The sequence below is a fragment of the Silurus aristotelis genome (assembly GCF_946808225.1).
Source record: "Silurus aristotelis genome assembly, chromosome: 14".
NCBI classification, from domain to species: Eukaryota; Metazoa; Chordata; class Actinopteri; order Siluriformes; family Siluridae; genus Silurus; species Silurus aristotelis.
In genome coordinates, this window is record NC_139587.1 from 3,661,358 (window position 1) to 3,685,805 (window position 24,448).

At 39.8% G+C, this 24,448-nt stretch overlaps 1 protein-coding gene and 1 long non-coding RNA gene across 2 annotated transcripts in view; both read left to right on the plus strand.

Annotated features, from left to right (window-relative positions):
- LOC310736835 overlaps nucleotides 1–24,448 on the plus strand; it is a 237,456-nt gene that overhangs the window by 103,319 nt on the left and 109,689 nt on the right. The window lies entirely within an intron of this gene.
- The window catches only part of LOC310736766 (A disintegrin and metalloproteinase with thrombospondin motifs 2), a 132,031-nt gene that overhangs the window by 75,347 nt on the left and 32,236 nt on the right, over nucleotides 1–24,448 (plus strand). The window contains exon 6 of the mRNA XM_083560573.1: nucleotides 15,701–15,900. Within this exon, the coding sequence (XP_083416699.1) occupies nucleotides 15,701–15,900 (200 nt within the window). The remainder of the gene's footprint in view (nucleotides 1–15,700; nucleotides 15,901–24,448) is intronic.

The window sequence follows — 24,448 nt, forward strand, 5'->3', positions numbered from 1 at the left end:
GATGAATTTCCATAAATCATAAAGGGTGTGTTTGTGTATTCCCTGCTGGAGCATCCAGAAGGCGTCATTTGCATACATATTGTTCCACACCTTTATGATTTCTTTCTTTAAAACCTGTGCAGCAAGCAGGGTTCACCGAGTTGAGCAAAATAAAAAAAAAAAGGAGATGGCTACAGGAATCTCTGTGGGACAAACACTGTTAAAGTGCAGTAGCAGGGCAGGGTTGAAATTTTTTTTTTTTTGGAGCAATTGGATACTAATGTGACAGTTGAATGCAAGCAGCGTTCTTTATTGACTCTTGATAAGGTGTCGCTTCGACTCGTCTAATAATACGTTCATTAGTCGTTGCTGTGTGGGCGTGGACTAGAAAACAGATGGGCAGATGGTAAGGAAAACAGCCACAATGTACTTTGTTAGTCTGAAAATATTTCTGAGTTGACGGAGCTAGTTCTGCAGTCCTTTGCCTTTTTTCCTTTCTTTCTTTTTTTAAAATGTAATTTTGCATTTCTAAAGGAATCCCTTATATTATTATTATTGTTGTTGCCCTTTAATGCTAAATTAAATTCAAATTAAATTCTGTTTCTGTGCCGAAGAGTGTGATTAGAGTCAAAGGTTACACATCACTATATTTACGTCCTACTACATAGGCAATTCAAATTGATTACTAATTAGTTTTTTTGCGTGTGTAACTTTAACATAGGGAAGCTCAGTAGCTAAAGCTCTGAGTTACTTATTGGAATGCTGGGGGTTCAAGCCCCAGCCCCCATGATGAAAGCGCAGACGTGGTAATGCACGTGGTCAAAATAGCACCAGTTAGCACCATTAGTTTTTCAAATTTTTGATACCTCCTTGTATAACAGTGTAGCATAAACAGCAGTTAAGCTGGAGTCGGTGTATCGCTTGTGTTGACATGTCATTTGACTTGATCTTGGCTGCACAATTAAACCAACCTAAAAACAGCTAATTAGGGGACGACCTTTTTACTGGTCAGCTAATAAAATTTAATAGCTGGGAAAATCTTATTTTTTCCTTTTTTTTTTTACCAGGTAAATAAAACAGCTTCATGGAGTATAAGGTATTTTTCAACACTTTAACCAACATCATTACACCAAGGTACCAGCTGTGCCAAAGGTCATATGTGTATATATATATATATATATATATATATATATATATATATATATATATATATATATATATATATATATATATATAGTAATATTATCTAAAAACAAAATCTTTTTAGCCAGTGTCTAGAGACTATGTGATGATACAGATAAATGGAGATCTCTACTAAACCAGCGACAGGAGATGTGCCTAAACGCTGACGAGTGAATTCAAGCGAATGCCGACTGTTTTTTTTTTCTCCCCTGCATGCTATGAGTGGGTGGCTTGGCATGGGCTTCTTAGGCCAGAATAATAACAGTTTATTTTTTTAGTGTGGAGAAAAGAGAAAGAGAGTCAGAGAGGGAAAGAAGGAAGAGAAATTGATGTGAATGTAGCGGATAAGGAGGTGCGAGTGCAAAATGTGTCAGACTGTCGCACCAATCAGATCTCCATGACAGCAAGGACATGCTGTATTTATACGCAAGCTGTTAGTAATTAGGCCCGGGGTGAAACGACGAGGTCGCGTTCAGATAGCGCACCAGGCCACGAGATCCCGTAATGACTGATTTGCTATAGAAGTGTGAAGGACGCCAGCGCAATGAGTCCCTCGCGGCCTTATTACAGTGATCGGGGTCGCTCTGAAACCACCGCTTGCTGATATTGATTTTACCAGTGTCTATAAATAGAGAGAGATGCGGTCGATAGTATTTCAGTTCGAAATACACACAGCACGCACCTAAAACACGGGCCAACTATCAAATCCTGCTTTTGCTCAATGAATCGAGTTTCTTTCTCACATACAAGCTCATACATAGTGTATATTGCTGTAATATCAATGCTTGAGTTCCACTGGAACTGGGTTGGCCTTAGTGACAAGGTCTTTTGGTAGACAAACCTTGACTGATGATGTTATAACTCATTCTTTTGCTTTGAGCTACGCACACACACACATATTGACACAGATATACTCCCACCTGTATACACACCATCTATATACACACTTCAGGGTCGTTTCTCAAGCTTAAGATTTATGACTAGTAGCACTCAACACTATGAAGTGTCTGGCTCTTGGGTCTCTACTGCCACAGTGAGACACAATTAGAAAAAACATTTATTTAGCACTCGCATAAGCGAGTTGAACTTTTTGTTTTACAGTAAAATCACAGACACACATAGATACCATCAAGATTTGGGCTTTTTAGGTGTCAATCTTGATCTTGATTTATAGAGCACAATAAAAAAAAAAAAAAAGAATTTAAGTAAAAATGCTTTAGCTATAACCAAGTCAAATTCAGTTAAAATAACAGTGTAATAACAGTATGTATAGTTATACATTAGACAATAAGTGATTTCCTCCATTTAAAGCTAAAATGTAAAAACATATCTTCATGTATGATCTGGAGCACATTTCCGTACATGGAAACTCCAATGTATTTAAACCTACCACAGGAAAAGCATGATTGTCTTTGTTTTAACTTGGAGAACTCTCTTAGAACAAGCTACAGTATATCAGAAGACCTGAACTATAGGTCTAGTGGAGTAGTATAGACAAAGGTGTTTGCCAATGTATTTGGGGACCAAGGATCCTGGGTCCTTCAGCAAAACAGTTTTATAAATAAGATTATTGTAAGGTGCTTTGGGTAAGGACATCTGCTAAATGGCATAAAGTATATGTATATTATATATGTATACATGGCAGGTATACAATTTCCAGGTGTTTGGTAATAAGGTGTACTTGTCACATATACATTACAGCACAGTGAAATTCTCTCTTTTGCATTTCAGAGAGTCAGAGCGAAATCTCAGCTATGATAAAGCCCCTGGAGCTGAGAGGGTTTAAGCCCTTCCCAACAGTGCAAGCTTGGTAGTGCTTTGGCTCAAACCCCTGTTCTTCCCAGTAACCCAGAGCCTCAACCATTGATCTATAACTTCCCCATCATTTCACCTATTTTAGCTTGTCACGAAGCTTGGGTCAGAGCACATGGTCAACCATCTTATGGCACCCTTGGAGCAGATCAGGTGAAGTGTCTTGCTCAAGGCCCAAAAGTGGAGATCAGAATCTCTCCTATGGTGCCAAAAAGGCTAGAAACAGCGTGCAGGTATCTACTAAACACCTTTAGGATTTCTTTGCCCATTATACATAAACTCAAAATAGTATTGACACCCTCCTGCTTTGTTCTGTATTTATGCATAAATATTGCATGTGCAGAATTAGTATTCATGAGGCAATGTAGCATTTTTTTTTGTTTAAGCAATAGTCTTCCCATCGCTATGTGAGTAATATGCTAGTTCCTGCTAGGACCAGGCTTGTAGTGTAGCTTAGCGTCTGTGTTACTATATATGTATTTATATATGAAATGAATTTCCAAAGCGAGAAAGGAAGCTTATTCACCCTGTCTGCGTTGTGTGTCTCTCTGTTCTGAATGTAAAACGACACATGGTTGTGTTTATCATTGTGTCAGCTATGTGGAGCAGCACTGGAGGTCAGCTGTGCCTTGGCTGCTTCTTCCTTGAGCTCGATCGATTTGCTTTTCCTTCCTCCTCCTCCTCCTCCGCCACCGCCTCCTTCTCCTCCGTCTACACATGGACAAGGGCGACTGGAGGGTCACTCTCACACACAGTCTTGTTGATCATTTTTTTTTCTGTGCACTTAACCGGACATTGTGTTTGACTCAGGCCTTTTCCCTTCTTACTCCTCCGTCTCGCATAACACACCAATGACCACACACTGCCTCGAATGCCACATTTACACACAGTGTTTCTTGAGCAAATAAGCAATTCACAGCCGCACACTGCACTTACGATGTCATACCCAAGCTGAGTTGCAAATACACATTGTTTGGACATACATTAGCTTCATTATTCTGGATTATAACGAGGCTACACTTCCTATCAGCCATTGCACCTCACCACACCTTGTCACGTGATTGCTTGTGCATAGTTTGTTAAATGCTCACTGATCTACATCTCACAGTTTGCCTCACTTGAGTAGTTCATGTATGTCATTGTTTCTGCGTAGATTATTTTCATATTGTTCCTTGTTTTTACGTACACTACATGGACAAAAGTATTGGGATTAGTGACTTTTTCAGCCATATGTGGTTCTCGCAAAGGCACACAATTGCATAGGGGGGGTCTTTGGATGCAGTAGCATAAAATTTTCCCTTCACTTGAACTGGGAGACCCAAACCTGTTCCAGCATGACAATCTCTGACCTCTATGTTCCAGCATAGATCTCTGACCTCTATCTTATTAAACACCTTTGGGATGAATGTGAACGTTGTCTGCACCCAAGATTTCTTGGGTACCTGATTTTACTAACCCTCTTGTGTCTGAATAAACACAAATCTACACAATCACACATCCAAAATCTAGTGAACATCTTTCAAGAAGAGTGTAGGAACTCAATGAAACTCTTTGCATTTTCTCCTTCCATTAACAGCTTCTATGAGAATGTCATCAAACTTACGATTCTTTTGGTTTTATCTGTCGACAGAAATCAGGATAATTTTCCGAACAACACTGGAGCCTGCAAAACATAGCCGCCAACAACTACATCTCTCAGCCTATACACTCATTGGGCACGTCACAGTAATCCTCATAGCTCAGTAATCAGGGTATTGATCAGCAATCAGCCGTTCAATCAAAATACTTTTCGCTAAAGCACTAGAAGGATTTTGATTACAAAATCCTTCTGGTGCTTCACTGAGAAAACCCCCCAGAAAGCTCTGCAAAAACCAGTGCATCCATGTTCACTACATTCCGCTCAATGTCCCACTTTGGAATGAGCCAGTGCCTGAACTTGTGCACATGATATACTGATTTACAACATTGGGAAATTGAGAGCTGCTTGAGAAATACCTACTGTGACATGCTAGAGCCTTGAATAGTGATTAAACTGACCTGGACTGAATTTCCGCTCTACTATAAATAAGAACACCAAACGCTTACATGCCGCCAAGTATGGTCTTAAAAAGCCTTGTTTATCGTGCATGTTTATCTGAACACTGATCTGGTTTTTATATTCTGTTTTTTGCCCCGAGTCTTATTGCCGATCTCTTGACCCTTTGCTTGTTTTTGACTTTGCCATCATTTCAAGTTTAATTCGACGCAGGTGCAGTCGTTTTTGCTTTTTCACAGGTTTTAGATTATGTGGAAAACATTCGCTACACGAGTCCATGAGCACTTGCTATTACTGGAAAGGAAAGGGTAGTGTCATGTAAGAAGGTGGGAGCGGATGCAAGAGCAGATCAATCGAATTCATGTGCAAAATTCGAAAAAGTTGATTATACAGCGATCAGGAATTACATTATGAAATTATAAACATTATGAGTGGTGAAGTGAAAAACACTGATGATCTCTTCATCATGGCACCTGTTAGTGGGTGGATTTATTTATTAGGCAGCAAATGAACATTTTGTCCTCAAAGTTGATGTTAGAACCAGAAAAAATGGGCAAGCGTAAACATTTGAGTGAGGAACAAATTGTGACTAGACGTCTGGGTCAGAATATCTTCAAAACTGCAGCTCTTGTGAGATGTTCCTGGTCTGCAGTGGTCAGTATCTATCAAAAGTGCTCCAAGGAAGGAAAAGTGGTGAACCGGCCACAGGGTCGTGGGCGGCCGAGGCTCATTGATGCATGTGGGGAGCGAAGGCTGCTCCGTGTGGTCCGATCCAACAGACGAGCTCCTGTAGCTCAAACCGCTAAAAAAGTTCATGCTGTTAATACTCGATGGGTCAGAACTTCTGTATACACACAATCTAATCATTGTCAATTGGAGACAAGTGAGCAAATATCACATGACATGGAAACCGTATTCGGACTTTGTCATAGTGATTTTAGCCTGTGATCTTCCGACCAATCAGATACGAAAATAGAACTATGACAATATAAAGCAATACTGTAGAACTACAATCCCCTGTAGATTGAACGGGCATGTTGGCTTCAGTTTAACCTTCTCTTCCTATTGTATGTTGTTCATCTCGCTGTCTTTCTCTCTTTCACTCTCACTCTGTTTCTCATCCCTTTTCTTGTGTAGCACATTTATAAAAATCTCACCCATCATGCAGCCATCCTGAACTGAAACGTGTGAATGGCTTGATGTCTCTCAGTGTAGCACCGTTTGTCGCTAATCCCAGGATGCATTGCAGCACTCTGTACCTGCCTCTGCTCGGCTTTCGAGGATGATACTACTATGTAAGACTGTAAGAACCAAGAATCTCGAAATAGTTTATGTGCAACCAGTACATATGATGAAAAAAGACCCAGTGATATACCAAAAAAAAAAAAAAATCAATAGGTTGTAATATCAAGTCTTTCTTTTGTTTTTCATCTATACATGAGTAAGCCGTAGGGATTTCCAGTACGCCAGATATTTTTATCAAAAACAAGTACAAAACTGATATCTGACATACTGAAAATCCAGTGGGGAGGTGAAAGCTTAGTGTTTAAGGCTTTGGACATTGGATCCGAGGTTTGTGAGTTCAAATCCAGCCACACCTAGTAGCCACTCCAGGGCCTCTGGCTTCATACCTGCCAACATTTGGGTACCAAATGTTCCAGGTCCAGGAGACCCCTGAGCCTGCAGGGTGTCGGGGGAATTTAATGTGCTGAGTTATGTCATTTTTTTGTCCATCGTGTCCGATATTAAAATCAGTGCTACACACTTGGCGTGGGCATTGTCAGAAATGAAATTCTTAAATGCTTGAATTTATACTTTTTTTTTTCCCGGACCACCACCTGACCCTTCTCTTTCCATTTCTACCACTGATACTTGATTTCCACATCTATTACCTGCAAAGATATCAACCAGTGTTTGACAATATACTATACAATTTCAGATCGCCATATCGCCTGCCTGTGAGATCGCAGATACACGATACTATCGTATGGGGGCGGGGCAATAGTTTACTTATTTGCTCATATATTTAAAAAATCGTAAATGTTTTAAATAACTTTTCAACTGATTTATCTGCTTGTCTACATCTTATCTCGGGAAATGACGCAACGGAAATTTGACTCTTTGTCCGTCATTCTGCAAATTAATATGGAGTTGGTTAACAAAAAAAACGTCACGTCGCCGATTTAGACATTTTTTGGCTTTAAACCAGATGCAAAAGGTGAGCCGGGGGACATTACTCAAGCAATCTGCAAACTTTGTACCAAAGTGGTGTCAGTAAGAGAGTCTCAAACAACAAACCTGTTCTCACCTGTGTGTACTCACCACCCGGCCGAGGCTGTTAAACCAGCACCAAAAGAAGCTTCATTGACGGTTGGTAAAGATTCCAGTCAGCCATCCTTCATCGGAGCTTTTGTAAAAAGCGCCAAGAACAAACGAAACAGTGAAAGGTGCGCCCGGTGCATGGCAGCTGTTTCTGAGTACACTGTGAAGGATATGGTTTCCTTTCATACTGTTGAAAGAGAAAGTTTTAGAGAACTACTTCAGATGTTTGACAAGCAGGACGCGCTGCCGGGGTGCCAAAACTGCTTTACAAGACTTGTACAATAAAACAAGAAAAAAAAAGAAAAAGAAAACAAGAGCTTAATCTACCTCAATCTATGCTAGTAATTTATTAGTTTCTGTGGAAATATCCTAATATAGACCTAGACTAATCCTAATACTATATTCTATAGAAAATAATGAAAACTTTAATAGCTAATAGGCGAATTCTTCTTCACGTTCTATGTGATCGTGATGTCGGTTAGGAGGTGATGATGACGTAAACAGTAGGCTATAGCTGGGCACACTGATTATAGTTCATTTTTTTATTATTAATAATAATATTGCTATTATTTTATTTAATAATAAAATGTAAACATTTAATACATTAACGCAAAACTAACCTAATATCATCTTGAAATCGCCTCAGCTTTTGCCGATATCTTTGCCTATCGTCGATACACGATTCTATCGTCTATCAGCACAACTCTAATATCAACAGCGCAACTGGATTGTAGGTTGCAAGAATGAGGAATGAGAAATTTGTATATTGTGTCAAATGTGTGAGGCGAATGGGTTTTATACAAGATCTGGCAACTGGCGAACCTTGGAATAAAATATTTCATGTGATTATAATTTAGACTATACAAATTACGGGAGTTTCCCGGGAGAAAAAACTAAACAGGAGGGGGCTGTGAAATACGGGAGACTCCTTAGAAAAATGGGAGTGTTGACAGGTAGCTGATATGAGTTAGGTAACTGTAAGTCATTCTGGATAAGGGCATCTGCCCAATGCCATAAATGTAATTGTTGTATACAGAACTATACTACAGAATAGTGTGTTGTATAGTGCAGTACATTTAAGGACAGTTCTATAGTATCGCATTCCCCGATTAAGGGCTTTTTCATCCTGGGTGTGCATATTAATGTGCATTTTAATCAAGCGCTCCACTTGATTACTGCTGAAAATGATTCACTCACCACTCTTATTGCTAACTCTTTTCTTTTTTCTTTTTTTTTCCCGGCTCAGTCCTAAAGGCTCAATTCGATCCTGGCTTTTACAACTCATCATTAAAGATTAAAAGGCACGGCGAGAGTGCAGTAGATAAGAAGAGGCAATTAGCTAATATGTTGTGTAGCCTGTGATTTCCCTCAACACTCTTCAGGAGCATGCAGAAGAATGGCTGAATGGCTGCTTCTTTCTTACATACATACATACATAAATATATACATACATACATACATACATACATACATACATACATACATACATACATACATACATACATTGATACATACATACATACATACATACATACATACATACATACATACATACATACATACATACATACATACATTTATTTACAGCATTTGGCAGACTTCCTTATCCAGAGTGACTTACATTTATCTCATTCATGCAACTGAGAGGTTGAAGGCCTTGTTTAAAGGCCCAAAAGTGGCGGCTTGGTGTGGCTGGAATTAAACAAATGACCTTCAGAAGTTCAGTGCCTTAAACACTAAGCTACGACCTATAATACATACATCTTTAATAAACTCTGTCAAATATTAAGACTGTATTGCCATCATGTTATAGCCACACACACACACACACACACACACACACACACACACACACACACACACACACACACACACACACACACACACACACACACCTCAATCAAAAATCATTCAAAGTCCCCAAAGGTCAATCAAGGGGAAATTTGTACAAGACCCTGTTTATGGTATTTTTATACAAGTATAGCCAGAGTTGTTGCAAGTTATTGCTTTGTGTGTGTGTGTGTGTGTGTGTGTGTGTGTGTTAAGTACAGAATAAATCATGTCTTTTTTGACTCTCCTCCTTTGCATACATCAGTGTCTTTACAGAATTCTTGTTGTACACATGTTGCTCAGGTGAGAATGGAGTGAAACATGTCATATACAATTGGATTTCACTTTAGGAGTAACTTTGCGATGTTCGCTCATTTCCCAGGACTTGTTTCTAATCCAGGCCAGATCAACCCTCGAGCTGCTCTGCAATGCCACAGTGTTTTATCATTCTGCTGGAAACCTGAAGCAGTTTTAAAGCTTCTGGCTTCGGATCATTTAGTAATGAAATCGTGTTTAGTTGAGGAAAACTAAGGCATGCTCCTGTTATTTTCCTCTCCTCTCTGTCTTTTTCTGTCTCTCTGTTTCTTCATAATGGAGTAATTGTCTGGGGCAGTAATCTAGCTCTGGAATTAAAGAAACCTGACGGATGCAAAAAAACATTTTTACACTTGGTCCATCCAGTGTTTGAGACCAATTTCTGTTTTTCGAAGGGCTGGGCTTTCGAAGTTATCTCAGATTTTCTTTCCCACAGAGGAATTTCTTTGGGAACATAGATTCCTTCTTTGGCTCAAGCAGGAAAAAAAAGAATGTTGTTGAACAATAATTTGTAGCCATGCAGCCCACACCAGTTTACATGATCCTTTCACAAGAAAGTTGAGCTAATTACTGTGCTTCTGTCCCATGAAAGTCCGAAAGAGGTTTAGGAGGGAATTCTTGCCGTTAGTCTAGTCCAAAACAGAGCACATTTTATTGCTGCGAAAAGCTGGCGTGAGAAATCGGAACCAGAGACTACACGTAGGAGGTAATGTAATGCAAATGCTATTTGGGTGAGGCCTTGTTTAGGAAGTTAAGTGATCTTAGCTCATGTGTTTTAACCGATGAAATCATTGGCTATAACTACATACCAGGTGGTATGACTGATGGAGATAACTGGTGCTTTTTTTGACCACCTTGTTACCACTTCTTTAATTTCATCCTGGACAGCAAGGTAGAACAAAGAGCAAATGTAAAACACTGTGTGAAACAGAGAGGTCTTAGGTGATATACGTTTGACATACGGAGAGTCGTTTGAGGTGTTTCGGGTGGGACGCGCGTCAAGAACGAAAGTACTTCACTGGAAGATGACGAGAGAGCAGGAAGACCTAAAAAGAGGTTAACCCCCAAAAATGTTGAAAACATTCGCAACTTGTGCATGACGATCTTCAGAGAACAATCCACATGATCTCACCTGATTTGGCTCCTGCCGACTTCACCCTCTTCCCGAAGATGTAGATATACATGGTATATAATTCTTTTACAAATCACACCAAAATAGTAAAAAAAAAGGTGAATTGTTTGAAGGTTTGATAGAATAATAAAGAGTCTGACCCCCATGGTAGCCACTGACCACAGTTGGGCCACTGAGACTGCTTTTTTAGTAACTTTTTGAAAACGCTTTCCAAAGTGGATCAATTTGAAAACACCGTTTTTGTGTCACACTGTAAACATGGAGGCTTTTGAAAAACGCATTTTTAACCATGTGACGGTGCCTTTCCTCAACATTGCCGTGACGTTAGCTATACATAGCTCTATGTGTGGGCAGATGTCAGATGACATCACTCTTTTACTTCAATAATTCTTAATGATGAGTGTATGTCATTTGATTACATAATGTAATCAAACGACATACATCCAGGTGGTCCAGATGGTATATATATATATATATATATATATATATATATATATATATATATATATATATATATATATATATATATATATATATATGCTTGTTCATGTTAAAGCTGACTGCTTGTGAATTAACGACGCGCTAAAATAAATGATTTATACTCAAATGAAGACTGTCTTCTCAAATACTGAAGCCAAGGGCTGCTTCAGTAGCCTCCTATACACCCTGCATTAAAGAAGTAGATGTCGACCCCGCAAACATCTAGAGACGTACCAGCACCATTTGCATTCCATCTCAGATTGAGTTTGGACATTGGACCTCTTTGAGTGTTTAAAGGCTCTGGCATGGAGAAGCTGGTGTTGGATCTGTGATGATTGCAAATGTTGAGCTATTTTATGAGTTGCTCAGTAGCTACTGTTTCCATAATCTCAAATGACTGTATAAGACTGTAGAAAGGACATTTCTCATAATCTTACATTCCAGTGCTCATGTTAGTTCTCACTCTACAGTGTTCTGTATTGTTTAAAGACTATAATCACACTCTTGATGTCACCCAAATGAGGATGGGTTCCCCTTTTGAGTCTGGTTTCACTCAAGGTTTCTTCCTCATAACATCTAAAGGAGTTTTTCCTTGCCACAGCCGTCAATGGCTGCTGTAATAAATACACATCGCTCACCTTAACTGTTAAATTCTGTAAAGATGCTTTGAGACAATGTCTGTTGTGAAAAGCGCAATAGAAATAAACTTGACTTGACTTGACTTGAGTCACTTGACCTAATCACGTTTCCCCTTATGTGTGGATCGCTTCCATACCTAATGCCTGAGACTGCATAGTTTGGTGGAAGTGATCTCCAGACTACTCAATTATGAGAATTGGTTCTCTGGTTTTCCAATTTGACTGAACTCTCTAGCAAAGGAAAGCAGAAGCAGAAACACAGATTCTACAAAATCAGTCCTGGACTTTCCAGGAAACATTCTAATCAACACAGTGCTAGAATATGAGGCAGCAATACAATTATCTCTCGCCATGTTGCATTAGTTCATGCCCTCTCCTTTCTTTCCAGACAATCTTGACATTTATAAAGGTTGAACGACAAAGCAGCCTCATGCCCTGATAAGGGCGATGTTGCCCCTGTCAGAATGCAAAAAGCTCTTGAGGTAGAACGAAGAGACATCAAGCGTTTTCTCCAAGAGCAGAGCAAAAGGTATCCATGTCTTTTTTTCAATGAAGAGGACAAAGAGATGTCCAACAATATGTGCATCAGAGTATCCAAAGGTGCGTCCAGCATCTAACCAAGCAGTAAAGCAAAGAGATGTTGGTCATTCTATCAAACAAGAGAGCAAATATGCAAATATGCAAATATGCCCAACATACTCCTCAAAAGAAAGACAAAGTGCTGTCCAGAAATCTGTCCAGCATGAAGGCAAGGCAATGTTGACCATTCTTGCCAGCAGATGGTCAAAGGAATCTCTAGCATTCTCTCCAACAGAAAGACCAAGCACTGTCCAGCATTCTCTCCAGCAGGAAAACCAAAAAATGTCCAGCATTCTCTCCAGCAGAAAGACCAAGCACTGTCCAGCATTCTCTCCAGCAGGAAAACCAAAAAATGTCCAGCATTCTTTTCAGCAGGAAGACCAAGCACTGTCCAGCAATCTGTCCTGCAGAAACAAAAGATGTCCTTTCTGGCAAGAAATCAAACAAATATCCAGCCCACTCTCCATCAGGAGGAAAAATTGATGGACAAAAAACACTCAATGTAGAAGAAATTTCCACTGAAATCTAAGGAATCTAATGAAAGATATGTTCTCTAGAGGAGGGAGATGTCTAGACCTCTCTACCACAGTAGAGCTAATATTCATCCAGAATGTTCTTCAAACATTTGAAAGAGGCATCCAGATGGTATAAAGGTGTTGTTCCAGAGAAGGGGTTTAGCATTTGCTCTAGCAGAAGATAAAGATGCCTTGAGGTTGCTCCAGCAAAACAGGAGATCAAAGAGACTTTGGGTTGGTTCTACAGCTGGGATGTAAGAACATGGAATCATGATACAACATAAAGAGAAAGGTTTTGTCAGAGAATAATGGGTAAATCATTATGGTTGGCATGTAACTGAAGATCTAAGACGTGTTAAATTTTGATTTTTAAATTCCTTCATCTTGAAGTATTACACTTTTTGTTTGAAAAATAAAGGTTTTTGTGACTCACATATGGAATTTATAAAACAATATTTCATTTGTTCCAGATTGAAGAGATTCAGGAGTTAGCTAACTACACTTTCCAACTAGAAAAGAATATATTTCAGATGGAAGCTCCAAGTCATAAAGTACTGAAAAGACAAACATTAGTGACCTGCTCACTTGAGAAGATCTTGCATAACCATTAATATATGAATGTATTATTTAAAGCAGATGTTCTGAATATTATATCATCCCTATTCACAATGAACAACAGTATTAGGACACCTGACTTTTCCAGCCATATGTGGTTCTTCCTTGACAGTTACCACAAAGTTGAACACACACAATTGTATACAGGAGATGTCTTTGGATGTCGTGGCATTGAATTTTCACTTCACTTGAACCTTGAGACCCAAACCTGTTCCAGCATGAAAGCACCCCTGCGTACAAGCAAGCTTCATGAAGATATGCTTTCAGTGGGTTGGGGTGGATGATTTTCTGTTATAGAGCTCAGACCTTAACTCTATTGAACACCTTTGGATGAATTGGAACACTGACTGCACCCCAGGATTTCTCACCACCTCACCATCCATCAGTACCTGACTTTACTCACAACCATGTGTCTAAATGAACACAAATCTTCACATAAGAGTGGAGATTATGCTTATAGCAGATAGGGGCAAAGTGTGGTTGTCCATAAACTTGCCACATCTGGTATATTTCCTGAAAGTCTTCTTTTCAAAGCGTGTCAAGCACCTTCTGCTACTCTGGGTCTCCGCAGTGGTGTCAAAACATCGAGCAGCTTTATCCTCAGGAAGATTGCGAAGGGAGATCATGTGGATCGTTCTCCGGCGGTCATCATGCACGAGTTGCCGAACATTGGTTTCGACAATGTTGAGGGGTTGAGCTTGTTGAAGGTCTTTCTGTTTTCTCAACGTCTTCAGGTGATGTTCTTCCACTCTTCAGGTGATGTTCTTCCACTCTTGAACACCTCGAGCGACTTATTGCAGCATCGCCATATGCCAAACGTATGTCATGTCAAATGCCTCTGTGGAAGATTTGCCGCAGAATTTCACATTTGCGACGTGGTAATGCACATGGTCAAAATTGCACACACACATTATATATATGCTTAAATGCAAAATAGATATATAAAGTGTATAAAACAGAGATTTTTGATTTCATGTTCACTTTTTGGGTTAATTTTGTTAGCACGGCCAGGGGAAAATCTGCTGACATGCACCCTGCAGACAGGAACACCTGGCAGTAGAATGAAGCTGCAGCTTTAGAAAATCTTACACACCAAAAAAAAAAAAAAAAAAAAAGCAAAATAAACAACACCTCTGTGTCTGTCTCGGTTTGGATCTTTTGGCATGTTGTTTTTTTTTTTTTTTTCGTCTCGCTCTGCCATGCTTTAATAACGTGCAGCAGACACTGGGTGTTAAGATGATGAATTTCAGTCTGACTTCCAGGATTATCTTCCAATAAGGAAGTGAGCACTGAGCCAATATTAGCCTGCGCCGAGCATTGTTTTACCCATGAGCGCGTTGCCAGGGCAACGTTATATAATCAGATGGTAGATGATGCCCCCAGCTGACAGGGTGATGGAGATGAGGATGGAGATGCTGCATTCTTCTTGTTCTGTTCTCTCTCACATGGACGAGGGAAGAGCACCGAGTTGCGTTCGATGTCACGTGTATCGTCGCGACGTTTGGGTTTTTTTAGGCAGTCTGTCTTTAGAATCGTATCGTTTTTTTTAAATGATTTCTTGATCTTTATTAATCCTTTCATTTTATAATCATGTTTTTTTTAAATGCAGGTTCCAAATTTATTGTCTAATCAATTTAGTTGATGTCTATTAATAGCTCATCAATCTCATTGATGGCATAATATGAATGATGTGAAATGAACTACTTTGCACAGACTCATACACACACATTCGCACACAGGCTGCAGTCACACTGGGCATACAAAATCTCCTCAGATACCTGCTGCGAAACCGCATACGAGTTCACTTTCTACTGTTTCGAAGCTTTGCTGAATAATACGGGATGCTGTCACAGGGATATAATCAGTGCTTCTTCCTCTTGTATCGTCTAACAGGGTCCCATCTTACAGTATCGATCTTCTTTAGGTCAAAGGTCTTCATTTCATACAAATCTGCAGGAAACAAGTGTTTTTCATATGTTTGCCCAAATCCAGGTGGTGTTTCAGTCTTTGTAATTACCTGACAAATCAGATACTGATAAGCTGCATGAGTTTAAAGTCTAGGCTAGAAAAGAATCAGCCCCAGCTTTGCTCCATCATAACATTCTCCTATATGTGTTTGTGTCAGTAGTGCTTATATACTTTGCTTGGAAGTCCAAAAAATTTATCTATGATTGCAGAAAATGATCTGACAAAGGTTTGTCTTTTTTCTCTTTAAAAGACAGCAGGTATTCAGCCCATCTCATTCTTTAGCTTCTCTCTGTTCCAGGCGCTGATCTTCGAGGTCTACTGGATTTGGAGACTTTGTACGAAGGAGTAGAGCGGAGTGTGAACCAGAGTCGGAGAGCTCGGCGTCAGTCTCCAGAGCGAGCCTACAACATCGAGGTGCTACTCGGGGTTGATGATTCGGTGGTGCAGTTCCATGGAGCCCAACATGTCGAGAAGTACCTGCTTACACTCATGAACATTGTGAGTACTCGATCCTGTGTTGTTTCTTTTGTTTCAGAGAGATTTTTTCTGAGATAAAATCCAAAATCTGAGTTACGAAGTTCAAGGTTATGGATATTGTCCATATAGTGTGTATATGAGGAATGAGCATCTCCGACTTCGATGCATAACCTACATGCGATACATAAAAAATATGTATGATCCAGCTACTGATGTGACGCGATACGACTCCCACCTATTACGATAATATTGTCCAGAATATCCTTCCTTTTATGCCGATGTACCGATATGAATTGATGAATTTTTCCATTGCTAATATGTAAATGATTACATTTTCCCTTCAATTGAACTAAGCGACCTAAACCTGTCCCTGTGCCCATATCCACCTCCAAAAACTCATTCTACATAGGTTGGAGTGGAAGATCTAAATTAGCACCAATTGATCACCAAATCCTGAATCAGTTTACTGTTTATTGTGAGTAACAATTAATAGTGGTACCACTAACCCGTCCTCTTCACTGCGCTCTATTCTTCCAATCTATTCCTCGCAATGAAGAACGTGTGCTGATGATAGACAAAGCCCGTCCTAAGAGGATCAGAGTTGTTCCTGTGTCTCCTCCTCTTTCATTTTCCTCCTCCTCCGCTTCCCTGTCTCTCCCCATTCAACATCACCTGCAGTCCTGTGTTGTCTCATCAATACTCATGTAAAAATAGTCCCTGTGGTGCCATTGCAATTTGTGAAGTCTTGTGTCAGCATGCCTGTGTTTGCTCACAGTAATTACCTGTGTTTCTCTGTTTCTCTCTTTCTAATGTGTGTTTAGTGTTGGTCTAGCCTGTCTCTTTGGTTATACATTACAGTCGCTGCACACAGCTATGAAAACTGTATCGGCCTCTCTAGTTGTGAAGCCGCTTGTGTAAGACGTTCAGTATGATCAGGAAATGGTTGTACAGGAACAGCAAATGTGACCTTGATGTGGAAAAAAAGTTGGTGTTTGTATCTCGTTTTTTAACATATTCGGTAAAAAAACGATTTACTTATATATAATTATTAGCAGATCATTTTTATTATTAAATAAGTGACCGATAATTTGATATGTAGATTGTTTTTTCTTTGCTAAACGGTTTCTCGAGGGCGTTCTACGTGAATATGACGCATCACAACACTACGGAGAGCGAGGCGTGTCCTGAAAGTGACATAGAATACAGATTAACATGGCAGAGGTAGAGCTGTAACTTCCTGGAGACAGAACAGGAAAAAAACATCTAGTTTGAATTAGTTTTTTTTGTTTGTTTTTTTGCCTGTTTGTGAAAGGGCCATGTGTTAGAAGGCACTTAAGTAAATTGGTGAATTGCTGTCTGTCTGAATCAAAGAAATAAAAGTGATATTATATTAGAGAGCATAGGATTTTGTCCATTGAAATCGTTCACCTCGGATCCGGGGTGAATCGTATCGCGTTGCGTCGCATCGCATCGGTAGCTGCTTCATATGTATCTTTAATGTATCGCATCACTGTCTATGCATTGAGATGCGAATCACGTCAGCCTCAGCTATGGAGATGCACTTTCCGATTCTGCAGTGTTAAAATTAGCATAGTCTATTTCACTACTTAGCAAATCACACATTTTTTTTCTCACGTGCGACACCTTGCTTTAGCTGTTTTTGACAGATTTTCGCCGTGTTCCCGGCGGGGTTGATGTAAGCGTCTGGCTGTTGTAGGTCAGAGGCTTTGTACCATGTGGCCTGAGGTGACAGTAAGCCAGAGAAAATATGGCTCAGAGAGAAAAGCTCCCTCATCTGCTCCTCCCGGTCCATCCTTTAATCTCCTCAAATTAAACGGCATGGCCAGAGAAGTGGAGAGACAGAGTCTAGGGTGTGTGTGTGTGTGTGTGTGTGTGTGTGTGTGTGTGTGTGTGTGTGTGTGTGTGTGTATAATGAAACACAGTGAGAGATGGGCACACATGTGTTTAGACCTCTTTTGCTTGCTGTTTGTCTGAAAAGTTCAAAAGAAATGTAAAACACACTTTACTCCCACCACATCGCTGACTTACAAACACACACACACACACATACACACACACATGTATTTATGTATTTATTTTGCCTCCCAACACAAGACTAGTTAGTATACTAATCCCAGGCTGTGGTTTTGGGACCTCTGGTTAAGGGGCCTTGCTCCAGGGCCTAGCAGTGATTCTGGGATTTGAACTTGTGACCTTTTGATCCAGAGGGCAATATCTTAACTACCAAGGTACAGCACCATTCAGGTGCAAGAGATAACACCCTTAGTGGAATACTGTCATAGGAAAAAGACAGATTGGCGTGACTTATTAAAGATTCAGCATTTTTCCCAAAATACATTTTTTATTAATTTTGATTCAGGGGGTTATAATGTGAACCACCACAGTGTCATCTTTGTCTTTTGCATTTTATTTTTCGTTTCTCGTCTGGTATTTATTAAGCTGCTGCTGCTGTCTCTCGTTTCACATTGTTTCTTTCTTTATTTTTTTATACTCAAGAAGGAAAATTCTGCATTCAGAGTAAATGACTGAAAAGCAGTGGCAGGAATATAAAAATATTGTTACAGGCGCTCTCCCACGCATCGCCACTTTGTTTTTGAACATTGACTTTGCTCTTTTTTTTTTTTTTTGGAGAGCAGGTATTTTCTGGAGAGTGGGAAAAGACAAGGAAGTGTGATGAGAGGTTTGAGCTAATCCTTGTATGTGCATGTGTGTGTGTGTGTGTGTGTGTGTGTGTGTGTGTGTGTGTGTGTGTGTGTGTGTGTGTGTATGTGTGTGAGTGTGTTTGTTTGATAGGTTGAGGTTGTTTAATGTGTGTATTGTGTGTTGTGCTCTCATGTGTGTGTGTGTGTGTGTGTGTGTGTGTGTGTGTGTGTGTGTGTGTGTGTGTGTGTGTGTGTGTGTGTGTGTGTGTGTGTGTGTGTAATACTGAGCATTTATCTTTAAGTTTTTCCTAGACTATAGACTCAAGAAATCAAGAAATTATTGTATTTAGTGTGTGTGGGTGTGGGTGTGTGTGTGTGTGTGTGTATTAATATACATGAAAGTTAGTGTGTCTGACATTAAGTGTGTACCATTAAGATTTCTTTCTTTTGTGTTTCTTTTGTGTCTTTTGTGTGTGTGTGTGTGTGTGTGTGTGTGTGTGTGTGTGTGTGTGTGTGTGTGTGTGTGTGTGTGTGTGTGTGTGTGCGTGCGCGTATGAAAGTTAGCATGTATCTGACATTGATTGTGTACCATTGAGTTATAGACTCATTGAGTTTTTTCTAGACTATAGACTCAAGAAATGTGTGTGTGTGTGTGTGTGTGTGTGTGTGTGTGTGTGTGTGTGTGTGTGTGTGTGTGTGTGTATGTGTGTGTGTGTGTGCACGCACACACATACTTATACTTGTGGGGACCAAAGCTGAAGTAAAAAATGTCAACATCATTACAGAAGAGTGTGACGTGTCATGAAGATAGACAAAGTTGAATGTATTTAGGTTTATTATTTATTATGTTTTTTAAGGTCCTTAGAAATCTAGAAATAAAACATCTTACAGTAAGTCTTGTTTAATGATTGTAGGGGTGTGTGTGTGTTTCTGCATTTCCTTTAAGAATAGATTTTCTCACTGGATGAGAACATGTCGATCTCAGCGTGGGAGTCGGTTGAATCGCTGAATGGAGATTTTATTGCGTGAGAAGCGAAGCAGTGACCCGTGTAGACCTAATCACAGACATCTCAAGGCCAAAATCTGTAAAAAAAAATTTAATAAAAAATCACAAACAGCTTTAACAGGTTTATTAGAATGAGGAAAAAATCAATTACTTTTTTTTTTTTTACCCAAGATACATGAAATCCATCAACACATGAAATCTATTTATATTTTAGATCATATTTAACATTTTAAAGACTCACAGACAGACTGCTGTGATCTTACTGTCAATGTTTTGGAATGTGCTTGTGGGGATTTGTGCTTATTCACCCAAAAGAGTGTTAGTAAAGTCTAAAGGAACTTATGTAGGTGAGGTGTGGAGGCCTTGAATGCAGTCAGTGTTTTAATTCATCCTAAAGATGTTTGATTGGGTTGAGGTCAGAGCTCTATAGCCAGCTACTCAAGATCCTTTGCTCCAACTCATATAAAACATATCTCCATGAAGCTGATTTTATGCACATTGTCATGTTGGAACAGGTTTGGGTCTCCTAGTTCAAGTGAAGGAAAAATTATATTACATTATATATTGTGTTTGGCAACAAATAATGATGTAATGATGTGTACTTTTTGAGGGACAGCCATGCATACATCATAGAGTAAAATGATTCATAAGCAATGCAGTCATACTTTTTGGCTGCATTACCATGACATATGGTTTAGTTCGAATGGAACTTTTAGAGAAGAAATAGCTTAAACAGTTGGCTAAATGGTGGAAAAAGTATTAGAATGCATTCCAATCTTTTGTAGGTTATGAAATATTTCCTGCACTTTTTATATTCTACCATTTGTGTTTCTGTATACAAATGTGGTAATGGACTGACAAATATAGACGTCACATGACACAGCTGTGAGGCCTACCAACAGTAGTCAACTGTGAAAGCTTTCCAGGGAAAAACACCCTCGAAGCCCATTGACGTTCCTCTATGCAGCGATGGGGAACTCGGAGCAAATTTGTTCCTTATGTCCTGTCAGTGGATCAGTAGTTGATGAGTAACGGATCACAAACCTTCACGCTAAGCACTAATTGTGTGAACTGCGTGTCGGCGATATTAATTGCTTCCTCCGTATTAGTGCTCAGGAGTAAACAAGGCGTGAGCAGAAAGGCCATTATGTAATCAGCTCTTTGTAGACATGCTGTTCTGGTGCTGAAATGTCAGACAGGTAATAATAGTCCAAAATGTCAGGTGAAAATGGCAGACATTCAGTAATAAGGCAGAGAGAATGTGGACCATGTGCACACGCCGCTGTGGCATGTTCTCCTCCACCATATTAAGAGTGGGGGGAAAAAAGGATGGTGCGATGGAATAAGTGTAAGAGGTCAATGGGCTCTGAAGGAATTCCTTCCTGAAACTTTTTTCCCTTTGTTGTCTCTTACGTATTCTTTGGATAGATATTTAAGTGGCAGGTTTCACACACTCGCTGGTTGGAACCTTTTGGATGAGAACAAAAAATAAAACCGCAGCACTCTCCAAACGAATACGGATGGTTTGATGAATTTGATGTGGCACTTTCCTATGGCGTGGTTCCTGTAGGGGGTGCATTTTGCCTCTGCCTGTTTTTGTGTTTTGCTTTTTTTTTTTTTCTACTGTTTCTCCTTGTTTTGCATACCCGTGCTCCCTCAGTGTTATCTAACCCCTCTTTCCCTATCTTCTTTGGTTTCTTCCTGTTTCAGTTTCCCCACATCCTTATTCCCTGTCTTCCCAACTGGCCCCTACTGCATTATTAATTAGATATTAATGATTTTCTGACTTGCCGACCTCTAGGTCTCCATTAGTTACCTGTAGGCTGTGGAGAAACTGATGAAACTCTGAGCTTCTGTGCAAGGCCAGGAAGCAGGGCAGCGCTAATGAGAACTGCACTTTTACAATCATTAACATACAGAGAGATAGATAGAAAGAGAGAGAGAATTAGAGAGGGAGAGGAAGAAAGACAGAGCAAGGATTGGGCCACATTACAGTGTAGAAGACAACATGGAATCCATACCGTCACAAACGCGATAGAGTTACAATGAGGTCTGGTGGAGCTTCTGATGCAGGGATATCAGTTTCATCGTGTCTTCTTGACAGGGTTTGTTGAGGTTTTTGGCCACCACAAGAAATGTCCGAATAAGACACCTTTCCCAGGGTGCTGTGCAAACCTGGGGAAAACCCACTCTCATTTTCTGAACATTAGCATTCAGACAGTCGGATCTAAGGATCAGTGAGAAGCCTCTATGCCCTTCCAGGGACACACAGATGATTAAGGGGGGATTTTTACTTCAAACATTGCATTTAAAGAAAACTGGAAGTTAATTTTAGCATTGCAAATTTGAATACAGCATTTGGCGGTTGCTTGTTAGCATGTACTAAGAAATGTGTTTGACTGACCTTCAAATGGTAGTTAAGATTTCCATTAGAAAATCTAAATTTGTTCAGTGATTAAAAAAGTTACTGATTAGAAGGGTGAGGGTTCAAGCCCCAGTACCACCACGCTACCATTATTGGTCAACTGATTTAAAATAATTCCTATTGATTATTAGAGGTCTAAGGTCTAAGTGGTGGTCCAGTGGTTAAGGCTCTGGGTTACTGATCATAAGGTCAGGAGTTCAAGCCCCGGTATCACCAAGCTGCCACTCTTGGGCCCTTGAGCAGGGCCCTTAAACCTTTTTGCTCCAGGGGCGCCGTATCATGGCCGACCCTGCGCTCTGACCCCAGCTTCTAAGCAAGCTGGGATATGCGAAGAACAAATTTCACTGTGCTGTTATGTATATGTGACAAATAAAGGCTATTCTATAAGAATAATACACAATGTGCCTTTTTACATTGTAATCAGCATGAGGGTTACAACTGTTGCTGGCTTACAAAATACCTATTTCTTACATTCTTTTCTATTATAATTATAATTATAATTATTATTATTATTATTATTAATATTATTATTATTATTATTATTGTGATTATTACTACTACTACCTTCCAGTGCTGTGAATATTCAGATTAAACTAGTCTAACCAACAATGCCGTGTCATTATAAAGTATTTTTTTCCTACTTATCGCAGTTGCCATGTGTCACTTCTGAGTTGTGTTTATATTTGCACCATCTTGCTGAAGTGCCCAGACAGTCTGGCACCTTTTTCTCAGGTATTCACATTAATGTGGCTCCAAGCAATGTGACTGTGTACCAGAAAGAGCAATGCGATGAGTGACCGATCATTATATTGTTTGTGATCAGGTGCATTAATGGCCAGGCGAGGTCCACATGTCAGCTGCAGAGAAGAACAGGAAGACAGGACAATATAGAAAACGAAAAAAAAGAAGACGAATAAGTAAACATACAGATGGTGGAACAGACAGGTAGTTTGGCTAGTCTGTAATAAATCTCATTATTGTTGGTTGTGTGTATATATCGCTGTGTCTCATTAGCAGGCTTCCAGGGAGGCAGAAGACTCCATGTCTGAACTTTAGGGCCAATTTACTTGTCTCCGTCGCTTATTTCAGTCACGGAGCGTTTTTCCCACAGTCCCTTTCTTTAGGAAACTGGATAAGTAAAGACGGGCAAGGCGTTAGTGTGAGAGGTCACCATAGAGAAATGTGCAGTTAAACAGGTTGCTCAGTATTTCAGTACCGGTGAAGTCTTGCCTCAATGACTCAGACGTGTCTATTATTTCTTATATTACTCAAGAAACCACTTGCAGCACAACATGGGTAGAGGGGCAATGAGGGGCATCTTTTACTTTTAATTGGCTGAAAAGAAAAATATTATGCATGTAAATTGCCCCTTTAGAACTTAATATTTTCTATCATGAAATTGCATGAACAAAAATGATTGTTTAAAATATTGACTAATAATTTAAAACAAAATTGAAAATCAATGTCTACTCAGAATTAGGTTCCCTGGTGGTCTAGTGGTTGGGATGCGGCGCTCTCACTGCTGTGGTCAGGGAACCAACCCCAGCCATTAGGGTTGCACAAGCCAGTGCACTCTTAGTGCTGGTCCCAAGCCCGGATAAATGGGGAGGGTTGCTTTAGGAAGGGCATCCAGCGTAAGAACATGTGCCAAATCAAACATGCGGATAATCCACTGTGGCGACCCCTAACGGGAGAAGCCGAAAGAATGTCGACTCAGAATTGTTTTCCTAATAGTTTCGAACAAACTGTTATTTGTGACAATTTGTTTTTACTCCAAATCTGTAAATCTTGTTGCATGCATAAAGATGCATCATCCATTTACATTGGGGACAAGAAAAAAAATTAAAAAGATGAATACTTGAAAATCGACAATATATGGATATAAATAAATAGATACTTAAATAGCTAGTTACCATAATGACCCAATCAAACAAAGTTTCATGTCTCAAAACGCAGAGATTTGCTAGTTTTCCAGGACACAATAAGGAAGATGTGAAGGAGAAAGGAAAAATCATAAACATTACAGCCTAGGGATGTCAAGCTTCGAAATGTTGTAAGATAGAAGCTTTGGGCAGCATTGTATTTTGATTCATGAGACCAAAATCTAGCTTTCAGGTATTAACCACCGTAAGTATGTTCACCAACCCGAAGAAGACTGTGTTCTGTGTTATGTAACTGCCAAACGACCAAACTGATCGATTGGGTGAGCAGGGCCTTAGTCAGGGAGCTCCAGTGTTTATCAGTGAGAAAGGAGAACCTTCCAGAAGAACAACCATCTCTGCAGCACTCCACCAATCAGGCATGTCTGGTGGTTACTCCTTAGTAAAAGGCACACGGCAGCCGCCTGGAGTTTGCTAAAAGGCATCTGAAGGACTCTCAGATCATGAGGAACAAAATTCTCTGTCATAAATCAAAGATTGAACTCTTTGGCCTGAATGCCAAGACTCACGTCTGGAGGAAACCAGGCACTGCTCA